Genomic DNA, 17,981 nt, shown 5'->3' on the forward strand with positions numbered 1-17,981 from the left:
AGTACTTCATTTTCGTCGAATCCCAAATCCAAAGCCGTGAAATAAATAGAAGGGTCATCAGGAGCAACAAAATTGGCATTGGAAAAAAAGAGAGTCCAGAGGCGAAATTTGGAGAGAATCAAATTCAGAAGTGTAAGTAGTGGAATTAGAATTTTGATCACCTGTAGAGACATCATCTTGATATACGGCTGAAGTCACGTTTGTTGGCTGATCAAGAACCTCAGTGATTAAGCAGTATTCCCAAATTGGATCTGAAGAATTTTTACTTTCATGTACCGCATTTGCTTCTAATTCCTCGATTTTGACTCGGCAATTTGGCTTAATATGGTCTGGCTTTCCACAACGATCACACACCACTTTCACCTGACAATCTCGTTTAAAATGGCCTGGTTTTCCACACCTGTAACAAGCTTTAAATGACTTATTTGACGACTCCTCACTTCTGAATTGATTCCCATTGCTAGATGAAGGCTTTGAATGAAAATTTTGTCTCCTTTGATCTTTGACGTACAACACATCTTTTGACTTTCGGGAAAACTCGTTGCTGCTAGTCATTTGGTTAATCAAGGCTTCCTGATTGGAAAGAAGATTCTCCAGTTCAATTACTGTAGGTTGATTTGTCCACCCTTGTATTGAGGAAACAAATGGCATAAACTCTTTCCGTAATCCACGAATAAGATAACGCCGTAATCGAGCATCACTCACTGGCTCCTCAGCATCTAATTCTGAAATTTGAGAACACAAATTCTTCACTTTCAAAAAATATTCTTCAACAGAAAAATTGCCTTGAGTTATCATAGCTAGTTCATTCTCTAGAAATTGCAGTCGAGCGGTATTTTTCTTAATGAACAACTTTTGAAGTGTATCCCATACTTGCTTTGGTGACTTTAAATCACGAACATGATCAATATACTCCTTGCTAATCAAAGTTCGCAAGGTAAATAAGGCTTTTCCACATTTGATCTTCCATTGTCGGCGTAATTCTGCATTCTGTGGAGTATCGGCTGGAATTTCTATGTCATCACCTTCAATTAAATCCCACAAATCTTGCCCTGGTAGATAAGCTTCCATGCATAACTTCAAATAACTATAGTTATTGCCAACCAACTTTTCCATAGCTATACTCATAGAAGCACTCCCACTATTCATCTCGTTGAGTAATAATATCAAACCGTACCAACTTGGCTCTGATACCAACTGACGCAATATCTAGCACTCAAGAGTGTGAATAGATATGAAAATATTAATACAGATCTAAGAATGAGAAATAAAATTGGGATCAAATGTTCTTAATCTTCATTGATATTCACAACCTTTCATAACCTTTAAATAGGATACAAGATACTAAATAATATCTACAAAAAAAAATATAAACTAAATAAATCTTGATAATAAAATAAAATATAATACTATTCAAATTTAACTGATTACGAATATTTAAAATATATTTTCTAACTAATATATTCTTCAAGATATTAAATGATTACGAATATCATATATTCTATAATTAATTCAAACTCGAAATAAGTTACACTAAATTCTGACACTTCTATCGGAAGGATGGCAGGGACTGAACCATAAATCACCGACCCATGGGCAGAGTACTCGGTTTTCCCGACTGGAACGGAAAGAAGAAAAAGGCATAACAATTTGAAAAGAGCATATTCCATTAATTTGAAGCCACGATTACAAGACCATGCTTATGAATGTCCCCCATCGCATTGAAAAAGATAAAAATAACCATCTGTAGTAAGCGCAGGAGTGTCAAACAAAGCATAGCTAAACCAACTAAGGCATATACTTTAGCCAAGACAATGTTTGAACTAAAAGGAAAGAAAAATGAGGTTATTATTTCACAAAGATAAAAGCGACCTAGCAGTACAAGAATATATTTATTCACAAGTATGCTAAAACCTATGAACAGTTCCATTCATTCGCATGTAAGCCATACCATAAGAATAGTGTACCTTTGGAATTGAGACTGGCTTAGTCAATCTCACCCAGGCTGCTTAACCGATATATTTCATCTTCAAGGCCAGAAAGGTGATTCAAAAGTTCTTTATGAAGTTCTCAGGAATCGACATGGCTTTCTTCCAACAGTGAGAGACACTGGTGCATAACATTTAATCGATTAGTTAGCAATTCCATTCCCTTACCGATTCCTTCAGGAAGCTTTCTTTTCCTGCTAGATAGTCCTTAAACGATCTCCATGCTCTTACATTCCCAAAATATCAAGCTATCCGTCAAGATATACAAGCATTTACTCATAAGAGTAATATATAACGACTTTTCAGAACTCAGTAGTAATAAATTAAGAATAAACAGATTAAAAAACTGCGTCAAAATTTAATTAGCTGCTAATTACGTGCAAATCTGAAAGGTAAATGCCATGGCAATGCCTCGTCTTCACATACCGTAAAAACACGCGACAATGAGAATCGCCAAAGAAAAAAAAAACATTAAAGATTAAAAGAAATCGCAGAGCGGATACGGTGAGGCTTTCGACCAATGAAATCAAGCCTGATTTACTTGATAAATTCAAATCCTCCAGTTTATTGAGCAGCTGAACACGATTCTCGACGGCGTGTAAAATATAATTGTACATCAATCAGTCACTGGAAGGAAGTATCTGCCGTTCACGAAATCTAATAGCAGAAATTCAACAACATTCGAGAGCAAATGCTGAAGGACTTAGTCCAGAAAATGAAGAAAAAATTATAGAACAAAAATGGATACCGATAAATCCTTGCGAATTCAACCACAGATTGCAAGTAGTAACAAACAATTGAAGCATGATCACAACCGAAACATTGCTAACAAAATAGAATTCGACTCAAAATCATTTTCCGAAAACCAGAAGAATGAAACTTCAAAGTGAGATGCAGTGTATTAAACAGAAATTACACCTGAAGACGAAATGGCATCGAGAATGCTCAGCAAATCGCCGCTTGACCCTCTTCCGTCCATCGCTCCACTTGCTCTTCCTCGCGCGCGTAATCCATCCGTTTGCGTATTCGAAGCTTTCCCGCCGTATGGGATGCGCGAAAAGTAAAGCCCGGTCCAGGAAGTTGATTTGGTATGACCCTTCAACTTTTCATTATTTTCATTTTTACCCCAAAATTATATTTTTTTATGTGGGCCGCCCCAACAGCCCAGACGATTTTTTCCACTTTTAGCCATGACTTTTTCCCTTTTTACTCCTGTAACATGCAAGTAAAATATAGTAAAATATAAATTTAATATATTATTATGATATATTTATTTTAAATTTTTTGGTCATAATATTTCACATATAAAAAAAATTGGGAATAGAATGAGATTTTTTCTTATTAGATAAATGAAGTCGGGACGGAAATACACCGTCCCGGCCCTATTTCTCATCCCGTCTCGCTTTCACTATTTTACCTATAAAATAAAAAAATTGATAAAATTTTCTGTAGAGATTTTTTCTTATTAGATAAATGAAGCCAGGACGAAAATACACCGTCCCGACCCTATTTCTCATCCCGTCTCGCTTCCACTATTTTACCTATAAAATTAAAAAATTGATAAAAATATTCGAGAAAAAATAACAACCAATTCCAGAATTTCGCAAAGATAAGAAATGAAATAAAGGTGAGGACGAGGATGGAGAAGGCCTGAGTAGTGGAAAGCATTGGTACATGAAGCAGCTTATTTATTAATATGTAGATTACATTACAGAGCTAATACTGCAACGCTCTTTACTGTCGAGATACACCTGATATACACAAAACGACACCAAGTTAGCGAGACGACAAGTCGTCTAGCAACGGACCAAAGGGTTCATCTGCGCCTAGCGACCTGACCCACCACCTCTCCCCGATCCAGACCCAGACCCGGATCCCGTACCCGGACCACTACTCGATCCACCTCCGCCGCCTCCGCCTCCGCCACCACCACCTCCACCTCCGCCGCCTCTTCTGTTAATAGTTTCCATGCCGCCGCCGGCGTCGGCGCTGGGCTGCTGCTGAGCGAAGCTATTGCTTACGATCAAAACCAAAAAACAGAGGAAAACTCCTGGTCGAACCATGTGTGGATATGGATAGGGATAGACAGCATATGTTCGGTTTTATCGTTATTTATAGTGAGCATTTGGGAGATGAGATTTGGGAGTATGGCAGTTGTTGAAGTCTTGGCTCGACAAGGAGGCTCTGGACCGTTGATCTGGCTACCCATGTGGCGGCCTTTTGGCCATCCGATTTGACAACACAGCAAATATATATATATATATATATATATATATAATATTACTCGTTTCGCCTCTTTATGCATGTATATTAACACAAAATTAATTTATTATATATTTATTTATTTATTTACTTACTAAATAACAAATAAATAAATATTTCTTTTTATGTGCAAAAATCAAAACAGTGACCGAATTCCTACACCTCCAACACGACCACTACACGACAACACTTGTTTTTTTCGTGACAGCTTATGGGCGAACAGCGCCACTGACCGGACCGACGTCTCCACCGACACCAACGCTGCCGCCGCCCCCAATGCCACCAGCTCCACCAAGTCCATTCCCAGCTAGACCTCCAACGCCACCCAAGTTATTCGATTCCGGCGGCACCCCCTCAGCGTCGGCATCGCCTCCATCCCTGCGTACCTGTGTAAACCGTGAATAAAGATTACATTTATCCACCATTAATTTAGGTTCCCATGGATAATAATACTTTGTTTTGTGTTTTATTTTTTTCAAAATTAATTTCTTTTTGAAAAACCTGAACGAGAAAATAGGTCGAAAACAACGTCATAAACTAAAAACTAGACAACAACAGGTTTGATACCACATAATCTTAATAGGAAGAAGTGACAAATAGTCGTTGTTAGACGAACACGACTCCCCACAATGGTATGATATTGTCCACTTTGAGCATAAGCTCTCATGGCTTTGCTTTGGGCTTCCCAAAAGGCCTCATACCAATGGAGAATATATTCTTAGATTAATAAACCCATGACCATTCCCTAAATTAACCGATGTGGGACTTTCATCATCCAACAGTCGTATTCTTCTGTAATATATTTTGATACATTTTAATTTTAGTTCTGAACATGGTTTTTTGTGAATAGTAATATACCCAATATTGAGATAACAAAAAACATGCCTATTTAAGATAAAAGTATATAAAAGGGAGTTTGAAATGGACATGCGGCCATAAATAACACGTCCCATATAGAGTTGATTAGAATCTCACATTAAAAAGAAAAAAAGTTAAGAAGTTAAATGATTATATTTAGGAAACTCCACTATACAAATAAAAATAAACATTGGGTTTTAAAACAATAATTATCTTCAAATACCAAAATCAAGATGTAACTAAGAAAATGAGTGAAGAAATTAAAAAAAAAAAAAAAAAAATCATTTAGAATTTCACTTGAATCACATTTTGGGAATGGAGGAAGATGGGTAAATCAGTGAGGAAGAAGAGAGGCTGAAACCATCGCTTGTGGCACGAACACTTTCCATTCCCAGTTTAGAAGAGGATGTCATTGCTAACACCCCCTTTGGCCTCTTGTTTTCTTGACCATCAATACTCCCCCCTTCAACGAGTAGGTCGATCTTCGAGTCGGTTTCTTGCTTGATTTCTTTAAGCATGGCAGCGACATCTTTCATGTTCGGGCGCTCGTCTGGGGCGAAGTTCACACACAGCAATGCTATGCCTAAAACTTGCACCATTTCCTCTATCTCTGACTCTGACCTGGATAGAAGGGCTGCGTCTAGAACGCCCACTCCTTTGTTGTGTCTCACCCAATCAACTACATGTTGCCCTTCTGGTATTGTTGGATCAATTGGTTGCTTTCCGGTTAGGACTTCCAATACTACGACACCAAAGCTGTAAACATCGCTCTTTTCTGTGATCTTCATCATGTATCCATATTCTGAAAGGAAAAGAGAGTTGATTAAGGATGACTTTAATATCGAGTCAAAAACCAAGATATATTTGTGTAACTGTCCAAATCCAAGCCCACCGCTAGCAGATATTGTCCGCTTTGGCCCATTACATATCGTCGTCAGCCTCACGGTTTTAAAACGTGTCTCTACTAGGGTGAGGTTTCCACATCCTTATAAGGAATGTTTCATTTCCCTCTCCAACCGAGGTAGGATCTCCCAATCCACCCCTCCTTGGGGTCCAGCGTCCTCGTTGGCACACCGCTCGGTTTTTAGCTCCGATACCATTTATAACGGACAAAGTTCACCGCTAGTAGATATTGTCCACTTTGACCCGTTACATATCGCCGTCAACCTCAATTAAAAACGCGTCTATTAGGAAGAGGTTTTCACATCCTTCGAAGGAACGGTTTGTTCCCCTCTCCAATAAAGGTGGGATCTCATAGTTTATCATTATAGACAATAATGATGAGACGAAATGGGGGAAAAGAGAGAACAATAGACTATGCACGAGGGTTGGCTTGATCCAATAACATCTTTGATCTTGACACTTAAATGGATAGTTGTAAAGTTTCATGAAGTAAAGACTGGATATAGACATTACTTGATATGAAATAAAGATGATCAGAGAAAAAACTACAAGAACTGAAGGAAGAATGGCTTACCAGGAGCTATGTATCCATAAGAACCGGCGACTGTATTGGAGGAACGACCGAAATTACCTTCATCGACAAGCTTGGCAAGGCCAAAATCAGCAATGTAAGCCTCAAAATCCAGGCCAATGAGAATATTATTGGCCTTGATATCCCTGTGAACGATGGCAGGGACACAGTCATGGTGCAAGTAAGCAAGGCCTTGTGCTGCACCAAGCAAAATTTTGTACCTAAGTGCCCAGTCCAAGGCATCATCCCCTCCTCCTCTTTCATGGAGGAGGCTTCCCAAACTCCCATTAGGCATGTAATCATACATGAGCAACCTTGTGTTTTTGTTCCAACAACAACCCAGGAATCTAACAATGTTCTTATGACGGATCAAGCCTAAAGTTTTCACCTCCGTTGAGAAGGAATCCCGAACCCTTGTTTTGTCATCGGTATACTCATGGCTGGCAGTTGATATCGTTGGCCATAGCTTCTTCACCGCAATGATCTCGCCGTTACCGATATCAGCACGATAAACAACCCCAGAACATCCTTTTCCAATCACATTTGAATCTATGAGGCATCTTAGAACTTGATCCACAGAGAAATTTAGTTTCTGGAATGGTGTGAATTGCCAAGGCCATTTGTCCCCTAGCTCCGAATCATCATCATCAATTATGGTTCTTCTTGCTCTAACCACTGCTATAATCCCCATGATTATCAGAACAAATGTTAAAACAACGAGCAAGGCAATTACTATCATAAGTTTATGAGATAATTTCACGTTGTTTACATTCCTTGTTAGTCCTGATCCATCCATTAAGAAACATGAGTCCCTGATCGAAGAACAGAGCCTTTCATTGCCAGTCAGGTCCGTTGGTGCTAGCTGCCTGAAAAGCTTGTTGTCGGGAAGATAACCACTGAAGTTATTGTAAGAGATATTAAGAGAGACCAGATTACTCAGCCCTGCAAGCGGTTTCAAGTCCCCCTCGAGCTTGTTTCTTGACAGATCAAGAACTGAAAGCTTAGTAAGTGCAGATATCTGAGGTGGGATTGGCCCATAGAGGTCATTGTTGCTGAGATTAAGAGCAATTTCAAGAGCATCAAGCCGTCCCAGCTCCACTGGAATGTTGCCTGTAAAATGGTTACTACTAAGATCGAGCCGTTGCAAACCTGAACATAGCCCGAGAGATGCCGGTATCGATCCCGAGAATAAGTTTGCTCTCAAAGCAAGCTTATTTAAAGAAACAAGACTCCCGAAACTCCCCGGGAGCTGACCCGAAAATCGATTTGATGAAACATCTAAGACCTGAAGCTCAGACAAAGATGCCAAAGAGCTAGGCAAGGGACCTTCTAAAGCATTATAGCTCAAATCTATCATCTGCAACTCTTTGCAATTGCCAATCTCATCAGGCAATCGACCGGAGATTCGATTCACTGAGAGATCAAGAAAGTCTAAACTACTCATCCTGCCAATTGTTCTCGGAATCCCACCGGTAATCCGGTTGTTTCCAAGCCGCAGCCGCACGAGCGAGCTGCCATTACCAATTTCGGGTGGGATCGAACCAGATATATCATTGGAAATCAACAGAAGTTTTGTGAGATTATGAAGCTGAAACAATCCAGAAGGAATAGCACCTGTGAGTGAGTTATGAGACAAATCAATAGCTTCAAGATTACTACACCCCTCTAAACTTTCAGGAATGCTTCCTTCAAGCTGGTTCTGCCATGCCAACAAGACAGTAAGCTTTGACAAAGCCCCAAGCTCTGGTGGAATCAACCCAGAAATTTGATTGTTATCAAATTGCAGCTGCAACAAATTCTTGGCATTTGAAAGACTAGCAGGGATCGAACCAGAGACATTGTTATCACTAATCATAAAATCCTCTAGTTCTGTAAGTCCTCCTAAAGTTGAAGGTAAAGTTCCGGACAGGTAATTCAAAGAGAAATCAATTCTTCTCAAACTGCTACAGTTACCAACCTCTTTGGGGATTGCCCCAACAAGATTGTTCTGCCATAAGAACAATTGCTCAAGTTTTTTAAGCTCCCCTATCTGTGGAGGGATCGAACCAGAGAGACTATTTTCGTAAAGAAACAAATCCACAAGCTCAGAACAGTTACCTAAATCGGAAGGGATTTCGCCGGAGAGCAAAGTCGTGTAAATCGACAATGTTTGAAGCTTCTGAAGCCTTCCAAGAGACGACGGTAACCGGCCGGAAATCCGAGTATCGGCCAGTCCTAACAATGTCAGTTTACTGCAGTTTCCAATCTCCGGTGGAATCTCTCCGGTGATTTCTTTGTTACCTCCCGCTCGAAGAACTTCGAGATTTCCCAATTTTCCGAAGTCCAGTGGCAAAAATCCAGACAGTAAGTTATCAAAAACGAAGAGATTCTTGAGACTAGAGCAAAGCCCTAACTCCGCCGGAATGCTCCCCGTCAACTGGTTTCCGTTCAAAATCAAGTCCTCTAACTTCCGGAGATTTCCAATACTTCCGGGAATAGAACCGGCAAGATTATTGGAGCTCAAGTCGAGAATCTTAAGTTCCGTGCAGTTTCCAATATCATCGGGGATTTTCCCGGTGACATTGGCGCCGGAGATAACAAGCTTCTGAAGAAATCGAAACGAAGAGAGATTCGAAGGCAGAGGAAGCCGAAGAGGAACAAACTGAATATTAATTTCAGTAACAAAACCTTGAGAGGAGCAAGAAATGGAGGTCCATTTACACGGATTAGGATCAAGAACGTTCCAATCGGAGAAATGAGAACTACTACCAGAACTTCGAAGCCATGAAAACAACAGAGAGCCTTCGCCATTGGTAGCAGAGACATAAGAAACGCATTGAAGAACAGAGAAGAACAAAAACAAGAACAAGAAGAAGAGGTAACGTTGTCTCGAAGATGGCATCGACGACATTTGCATCAATTTCCAAACCCTTCTTCTCGGGCTCGTATCATTGATATTGCAGCCTCTTTCCGTTTCTCTCGAAGAACTATCAATGGCGATCAATCAAAACCGAAACCAATAAAATAAAGATTAACGAGCACTATCTTGAGACTATCAAAACCAAACCCACTACCCACGCCGCGCTTTGGATGCTTGTTTTCGGTTTTTCTCTCTCTAGGGCAGAGAGAGAGAATTGAATATTGAAAAACTGGGCACGAAAAGAGAGGAGGGAGATGAACTGCTTGGAGTTGCAGTGGTGAAGAAGATAGCCGACGCCCGCCATTGTTGCTTCTTATTTGCTTGCTCGTTTCGCTCCAGAAACCAAAATTATATCTAAAAATTATTTATTTTTAAAATTTTAATTTGATAAAATTCTATTTTACACAAAATATCCACATTTTTTAAATTTTATAGAAATACTAAAATTGTAAAATGAATTATAATAAATAATTTACATTGCCATTTCCCTAGGTTTGCATGATTTAAATAAATGTACTAATTATGAGAGTCGCAATCTGAGCCGTTGGATTTAACGAGCAAAAATGATCAGATGGTCCAAATTCGTGCATGCATAATTGATGCATCAGAAAGGCGGGAAAATTAAGAATCCGTTTATAAACACTAGGCGACGTTGATGTTGAGTAGATTCTTGAATTGTAATGCAAGTTTGTTAAATTCCATTTCTACCCCCAACAAATAATAATAATAATAATTCAGCAAATTTAAATATTATTTTGACTTACTCTACTTCTAGTTTTTGTTGGTTATTTTATCTTTCAAATCTTTATTCTTAATTTTTTCAACTTTTGTTTATTTTAATAAATATGTTCTTAAAAGGTCCACTTTAATGAACATTTTATTGCATCTCCTCGATAATTCTCTTGTCAGATATAGTCTCAGTTCATTAATGTACAATTTTTACTCGGGTATCACTTGCCCACTAGCTTCGCCCATAGATTTTCATGTTGGTTCGTCCTCGAATCACGTCTTACTAGGAGATGCATTGCTCTAATACCATTTGTAACAACCCATGTTCGTATTTTGGATTTCACACCTAATGACCTCGACATTCCCTCGTATCCCCCTGGGACATACTCGGGGTTACCTACTTCTCGTTTCTTAAGAGTAAAAACTATCTCCAAAGACGAACACGAGTTGTTCCAGCATATTTTGTCCCACCTCACATGAATCTCAATAAAATTCCTAAAATATAATAAAACATAGAATTGTTCCAATTAAAACACGTCTAACCATAAAATTTCTATGATCGAGTTATCAAAAAATAACGTTCATATTTTTTTGTATAGATAATGACTTAATTATTTTTAGCATTTATTAGATATCCTATTATCAAGATTCTCTCATATATGATCCCGGTTCATTTATTCAGGTGTCTCATTTACTCCGGATTGATTAATTATTAGCAGCAAAAATTTAAAATAAATAAATAAACATATTTGTAAAAATATATACTTTATAAATATTTAAAAATGTAAATTTAAATAAACGCATATAAATGTTTAGAGTAACAAACAAAATTTCCGAAATATACACCCGCCTTTTTAAGAAAATAAAAATAAAAAAACGGTCCCATTTATCACATTCGCAAGCAAATTATAACCATATCCCACCCACGTGAAACTCACGTGAAATATCAAATCCTAAGTAAAGAATCAAATCATACAACTCACATTCATCAAAAGAATTGAAAGGTTATAGAAAATTAGAATAAATAAATAAATAAATAAATAAATAAACAAATTTGAATAATAATTGAGTGTCTGGTAGAGTGACATTGTAACTTTTGCTCAAAGCCTTCGACGAAAAGACAATGTTTTCCTCATTTTTAGGCCCCTTCACGTGACATTCAAATTTTAATTAAAATTAAAAATAAATACAACCCCTAAAGTCATGTTTAATATATAATAATTTGTATTCATAAAATATTTTAAAATATAATTTTAATAAAAGAAAATAGTTTAATAATTATACCATAGAAGATTAAATATTAAAGGAATATAATTTTTTTAATTAATATATCTTAATTTGATTTATAGATTTGTAAATATTATTTTAAAAAAATCGACTTTTAAAACATCACTCCACAAATTATGGTAAGAAATGATGACAACTTAAATAATTAAAGATAATGTTTGAATTAAAATATTTACAAAATTGAATTGTTATAGGACCAAATTGAAATAAATAATTAAATATTTAATGAGGATTACGTGTAAATTATAATATTTAAACCATTAAATAGTTATAATTTATAAAGTACCGACAATTAAATATATTTTGACGATGGTGCTTTGTCGTCCTAAATGCTCCCTAAATTCAAGGGTCACTGCCTAGAGAAACTCCAAGTGGAATCTCTCCACGTGGCATTTATTAAAAATATAAATATTTTATATGGGCTAAATACTTGGCCCATTAGTTAACCACAATTGGGCCTCGATTTGTGCGTGAATATTTGGGCTTTTAGAAGGTTTATAATGGGCCCAATTTTAGTGATGTGAAGCCCACCGATATTACAATTTTTGGCTTTCCCTCGGACGCTTTCCCACACCTATAAAAAAAATATTTATTTCCGTGTTCAATTGATATGAGATTTCACAATGGACACGTTACCTATTCTAATAAGAGTGAAGACTATTTTTCAAACACTAACACAGAGTCATTTATTTATAGTCTACATCTTACTGGGATATGTACCGCTCTGATACTATTTGTAACGACTTATGCTCGAGATTCAAAATTCGAATTCATTATCTTTAAGAGGGAAAACAATTCCCACATACCAACATGAGTCGCTTAACCATGAAATTTTTATGATTGAGCTACCGAAAAAGGAAGGTATGCTTAGTTGGCGCCTTGATAATAAATTTTAATCCTAATTTATCAAATAGAGATTCTAAAAAAATTTCAAAAAAAAAAAACTGAAAAACTGTTGTAAGCGCTAAAATAATTAAAATATAGGTTGAAAAACCCTCGTCCTAGATTAGGGTGTAAGAATTGGCGCCTTGAGCTGAATAATTTGTTCTTCGTCATCGGGAATCAGAGCAACTGAAGCAGAATGGCAACAGTTGCTGCTTCAAGAATTGGAATGGTGCTTCCTCGGCCGGTGACATTTGTGACCGGCAACGCCAAGAAGCTCGAGGAAGTTCGAGCAATCTTGGGCAACTCCGTTCCTTTTCGGTCTCTCAAGCTTGATTGTATACTCGCGCTCTCTCTTTCTCTCTTACTTTATCCTAGTTTTTTGATCTTTTGAGCATTTTTTTATTGTTGTTGGGTTATTATAATCAGTGCCGGAGTTGCAAGGCGAACCAGAAGATATATCGAAAGAGAAAGCTCGATTGGCAGCTATTCAGGTGCACTTTCTTTTACATTTTCGTCATTCGATTAAGAATCACTCTTCAGATGAATCAAAACAAAAGAGAGGAGTTATTTTATCTTTTTTGACTGATTTGGAGTTGCCGGATTTGATAAATGGAAGGTTAACGGGCCGGTTCTTGTGGAAGATACATGCCTCTGCTTTAATGCTTTGAAGGGTCTACCAGGTATTCAGTGTTTTTCATTTTTGAAAATCTCTTCCCCTTCCAAGCGTATATGTTCAAATCATTAACATGTTTATCTCTCTTTTTCAGGGCCATACATGTAAGTTGCTTCATTATCAATGCCCCTTCTGAGGTGAAGCTTTATTTCTTATTCACATGTTACTTGAACCATATCTATGTTGTCATTATATATATAGATATATATATATATATATAAAGAAAGTTATAGAAGAATTCAACAATTGAAGGATTCAAGGGAGAAAAGGGCCTTTCTCTGTCCAAGGATGGCACATCCCGGAAGAACTAGAATTTGATTCCCCTAATTACTCAAATAATATTGTTTTCCCTCTGTACAAATTTATCTCTACTTCTTTTTCTCCATTTCTAATTCAACAAAACTCATTGAGACCTATCCAAGTGTGTTTTCGCATGCATCTCAGCTGAGTTTGCAGAAGACGTGTATTAAGTTTTTAATCATCTGGTGGCTTTAATTGTGCAGCAAGTGGTTCCTGGAGAAGATTGGTCATGAAGGTCGTACTTGTCTTCATACTAGCTTTTCCCTTCACCATTTTTCTTTTATTTAGTGGCAGTGATATACGCTGGTCATTGCAACCAAGTGTCGCTTACGTCTCTCTTTTTCAGGTCTGAACAACTTGTTGGTGGCATATGAGGACAAGTCAGCATATGCTTCTTGCATCTTTTCATTTTCTCTTGGGCCTGAAGCTGAACCCATCACATTTGTGGGCAATACTCCGGTATGAAATTCTACAGTTTCCCACTTAGCAGTATTAGCTGTATTATCTCAATTCAAACTAATTTCACAAGTTTGGATATTTTATTCTAAGTTTAATCTTTGAATTACTTCAAATGACTTCTTTCTTTTGCTGGAAAGCATATCCTTTTTAGATGGGGGCCTACTCTATACCCTTTAGTATGTCAAATTGACAGGCCCCATATATTGAAAGGAAATGCTCTATTGAAATTGCCTGTAAAAGATGAAAATTACGTATCCCCATTTGAGAGGCTTTGTTCTCTCCCAATGCCCATGTTAAAATACATTTCCTCTATAATTCCCTCACCGGAGTCTCCCTCTTCTTTCTTTCTCTCTTTAAATACAATGTTTAGAAGTTGAATTTTGTAGACATATAGTAATTTACTTGACCAAAAGAAGAACCTCGACCTTCTACATGAGATTTCAATGTTGGATTCTTAAGATGAGTTGATAGGTCATATTGGATGAGTTGATAGGTCATATTGGGCTCAAGTTATTTGTACAAGATCTCTTAGGACATGTTAGAGAGTGATTTTGTGAATTACATCCGTCATGATCAAATCCCTCCAAAACATACTTTTAATGATTCAAAATCAATTTGATGTTTGTTTTACATTTTTAAACATTATTTTCATAAAATCAAAATTGATTCTGAATGATTAAAGACATGTTTTGGAATGATTTTGAACCTGACAAAAAAATGATTTAGCAATTTCAAAATCACTCCCTAATATGCCTTTAGTTTCTTACCGTATGACAGAAGAAACCTTGTGGAGATAAATCTAAATGCTAATGGAAAAAGGAGGAAAATGATAATGCCTCTTCTTTCATCAAATCAATTATCATCATCAAGAGGAGAGAGATTTAATATGAATATCATAAGTTGTCACTAGGAAGCATTAGTTTAGTTAATGAGAATGAAATAGAAGTTTTCATTCCCCATGTCGAAAAACTTGACACTAATATGAAGTAGTGATTTTATAATGCGGGTGGTTATTGAGTATATCAATGCTATTTAGTTTGGTTTAGAGAGAATAAAAGTTGATTGGCATATTGACGAAGAGAAGTGTGGTTAAGGTAAAGGGAAGGAAACGCTAATGTGAGTGCAAGTGTGAAGGCTAGAGATTCCAGTTTTTATGCTAGTAATCCACTGACCATCTGGGAATTCAATGCAAATTCTGGTTGTAGGGACGTACATACAAGTCCATATCGGACTTAATTTTGGGCTTGTGTTAGAACAGATAGTTGCAGCTGGGAATTGAGTATGTCAATGCTAATATGAGGTTGTGAATTTTACATTGTGGCTGGGTAATGTATATATCAATGCTATTTAGTTTGGATATGATAGAACAAAGAGAAGAGAAGCGTGGTTAAGGCAAATGGATGGAAGCATTAGTTTTGAAGTGCAAGTATGACGGCTAGAAATCAAGGTTTTTTATGATAGCGATCTACTGACCATCCCAAGAGTGCACAACTTAGTGAGGTTATGCTTCTAAAGGGTCTAATTTGGGAGTTCAGGATAAGTTCTGGTTCTAGGGACATACATACAAGTCTTTGATTGGAAATAATTTTGGGCACTAGTGTAAGATCAGATAGTTGCAGCTTTTGGTAGTTAATGAAGAACAATTCTTTTTATAAGAGATGAACAAATGGATTCCGTTGTTGGAGAAGTCTGTAAATCAAGGCCAGAAGGAGAAGAAGAAGCTATCAACTCGAGATCACTTTAAATTCAGTGGTTGCATAAATGTTGCCAAAGACCATTCCATGGGTGTATTGGCAGTCAAGAACATGTAGTGATAGGACAACGAAGCGACCTATAATTCTTTTGTCCAACACAGGTAGCTACAGATTAATCACTGGTATTTGAATATTGTTGCTCGGACGATGATGCTATTCCTTATTCACTTCCTTTTCTTCTTATACATATTTGTCTAGTTTTCACTCATTGATCTCAGAAAAATTTGTTCTCAAAATAACACTGTATGAAAATGAGTTCTCTCTGGGTTCTTCCTTTGTTGCACTAAAAATTTGTCCTCATTACATGCTCTATTAGGGAAAAATTGTTCTTCCGAGAGGCCCTAATGATTTTGGTTGGGATCCAATTTTTCAACCTGATGGCTATGATCAAACGTAAGCTTATCTATCCCTCCCTCTCATTGAAGAATCACTTATCTATCCCTCCCTCTCATTGTAGAATCATACTACAACAAATACGATCAAGTTATAAATAAAAGGTCTGCAACATCTTATGATTCTACTTTATTTCATAGGTATGCTGAAATGTCCAAGGAAGAAAAGAACAAGATATCTCATCGCTACCGTGCTCTTGCACTGGTGAAATCTCACTTTGCTGAAGCTAATTACACCTACCAGATCCAAGACTAAAGGTTCTCTCTATCTTGTCCTGTCATAACAGACTATTTACAAACTTTTTGCAGTGTGATAATTAGAATTTTCTGTGCTGATCGTTGGAGCTTGAAAGCCATGTTGCCATGATGGGTTTTGGCTTTAATGCTCTTCTAAAATTCCAATTTAGAAATCACAGTGTCAGATGTGATAAACGAGAATAGTTTTTTCATCTAAATTGCAACAATAATTGTTATTTATGCATAAATGAAAGGCTAGAAGATGGATAAAGAGAAGAAAAAACATCGATAATTGTTATAAAGCATAGCTTGCTTTCAATGCAGTAGATTGGGAGAAATATTAAGAGAGGTTAGGATGGAATGGGGAGACAACAACTCAGCATCTTTAAAGTGCATGTCTGAGGCTGAGGAGTTGCATTTGCAACTGAAAGGGAATGTTCATCCTTTCTACTTAGTGTCTCCTTGTTCATATCCATTTGGGAAAACTTTTGGGCCCAGAAATGGAAATGGGCCCATTATAGTACGGATTTACGTTTGCAGTCCCTACTACCTAGCAGTAGCCAAATGGGCCCAACTCACATGCTTCCCTATTTGTTTTTCCATCATCCATGATGGAAATTAATACTCACCACTGTTTTCATGATATCATTTTCTGCTCTGTTCATTGGAGACCCCAGTTGCCTAATGCCATCTGTTTAGAAGAAGACATAGTTTTCATTAAAATTCTTTCCCCCAGATATATAAGTGAAAGAAATAGTTCTGTTGTTATTAAGTTGTCTTGTGTTATCATGCTAGTTTTTGGAAAGTGTTATTTATTTAAAGTTGTCAAGTCTATCTTAATAAAATCTAATTGGTGGCTGCATACATTAGAGTTATTTAGATTAAGTTATATCTTTAGTACTTACAGTTCACCTTCATTTCAGTTTGGATCTTATTTTATGGAACATGAAGCATAGAAACATATTTTTCAATCGGGTAAAGATATAATCACCTTGATTGAAAGGTTAAAGTTTTGAATCTCTGACTGAACTAACCAAAAGTATATATATTAACGTAATCTCTCACCTCATCTCACATATTGTCGAGCCAACCAAAAGCTTAAATTTTCTCTCTAATTTCTGCCTGCATTAAAGGAAAGAAAGATAGAGAAAGGTTGGAAGCCATGTGTATGTGTAGAACCAGAATGTAAGGTGGTGGGAGGTTGCTTTCTTTGATTATATGGTGCCCTTTCACAGTCTCTTATCAGTTGTAAAGTGGAGCGTAAGCCTACCATGTGTGGTAGAATAGGCCATATGCTGAATTTAGTTCATGAAATGAATCATTACACTTGGAATGCTTCCTTAAAATATTTTCTCCCTCGTTAGCTCATTTAAGAGGAAATTGATGGAGTGATGGTGTGAGATTCCACATCGGTTGGAGAGGGGAACGAATATTTTTATAAAGGTGTGAAAATCTCTCTCTAGCAGACACGTTTTAAAAACCTAAGGGGAAACCCGAAAATGAAAGATCAAAGAGGACAATATCTACTAGCAGTGGGCTTAGGTCATTATAAATTGTTATCAAAGTATTAGTTATTGTCAAAATTTGTTCGTTATAGCATTTCTTCTCTTTCTTCTTTAGCATATATTTGAACAAGAACTAGAAAGGATGAAAGTAAGGTGCAATCGTTGTGGTTGACTTGAGCATAATTCAAATGATTGGGATGTTCTATACTTCGACCGAAAGATCAAAGCTTCAATTCTGAACTTTTTTTTTTCTTTCTTGAAAGTCAATTTTATTATTTT

General features: G+C 37.0%; 2 protein-coding genes and 1 long non-coding RNA gene across 3 annotated transcripts; 1 reads left to right on the forward strand and 2 right to left on the reverse strand.

Annotated features, from left to right (window-relative positions):
* Positions 1-1,555: 1,555 nt before the first annotated feature.
* Positions 1,556-2,593, reverse strand: LOC111479839. The gene is made up of 3 exons (XR_002717709.1): positions 2,492-2,593; positions 1,968-2,214; positions 1,556-1,618 (listed from the first exon to the last, which is right to left on the reverse strand). It is a non-coding gene; the product is annotated as an uncharacterized LOC111479839 (long non-coding RNA).
* A 2,678-nt stretch (positions 2,594-5,271) lies between these two features.
* Positions 5,272-9,806, reverse strand: LOC111479653 (receptor-like protein kinase 2). Its single transcript, XM_023124433.1, has 2 exons — positions 6,586-9,806; positions 5,272-5,910 (listed from the first exon to the last, which is right to left on the reverse strand). The coding sequence occupies exons 1-2, from the start codon at positions 9,476-9,478 to the stop codon at positions 5,411-5,413; spliced, it is 3,393 nt and encodes a 1,130-aa protein (XP_022980201.1). The 5' UTR covers positions 9,479-9,806; the 3' UTR covers positions 5,272-5,410.
* A 2,676-nt stretch (positions 9,807-12,482) lies between these two features.
* Positions 12,483-16,502, forward strand: LOC111479791 (inosine triphosphate pyrophosphatase). Its single transcript, XM_023124648.1, has 8 exons — positions 12,483-12,717; positions 12,809-12,873; positions 12,999-13,062; positions 13,150-13,159; positions 13,559-13,590; positions 13,702-13,814; positions 15,885-15,961; positions 16,102-16,502. The coding sequence occupies exons 1-8, from the start codon at positions 12,579-12,581 to the stop codon at positions 16,214-16,216; spliced, it is 615 nt and encodes a 204-aa protein (XP_022980416.1). The 5' UTR covers positions 12,483-12,578; the 3' UTR covers positions 16,217-16,502.
* Positions 16,503-17,981: the final 1,479 nt, after the last annotated feature.

This window comes from Cucurbita maxima, unplaced genomic scaffold (assembly GCF_002738345.1).
Source record: "Cucurbita maxima cultivar Rimu unplaced genomic scaffold, Cmax_1.0 Cma_Scf00005, whole genome shotgun sequence".
NCBI lineage: Eukaryota > Viridiplantae > Streptophyta > Magnoliopsida > Cucurbitales > Cucurbitaceae > Cucurbita > Cucurbita maxima.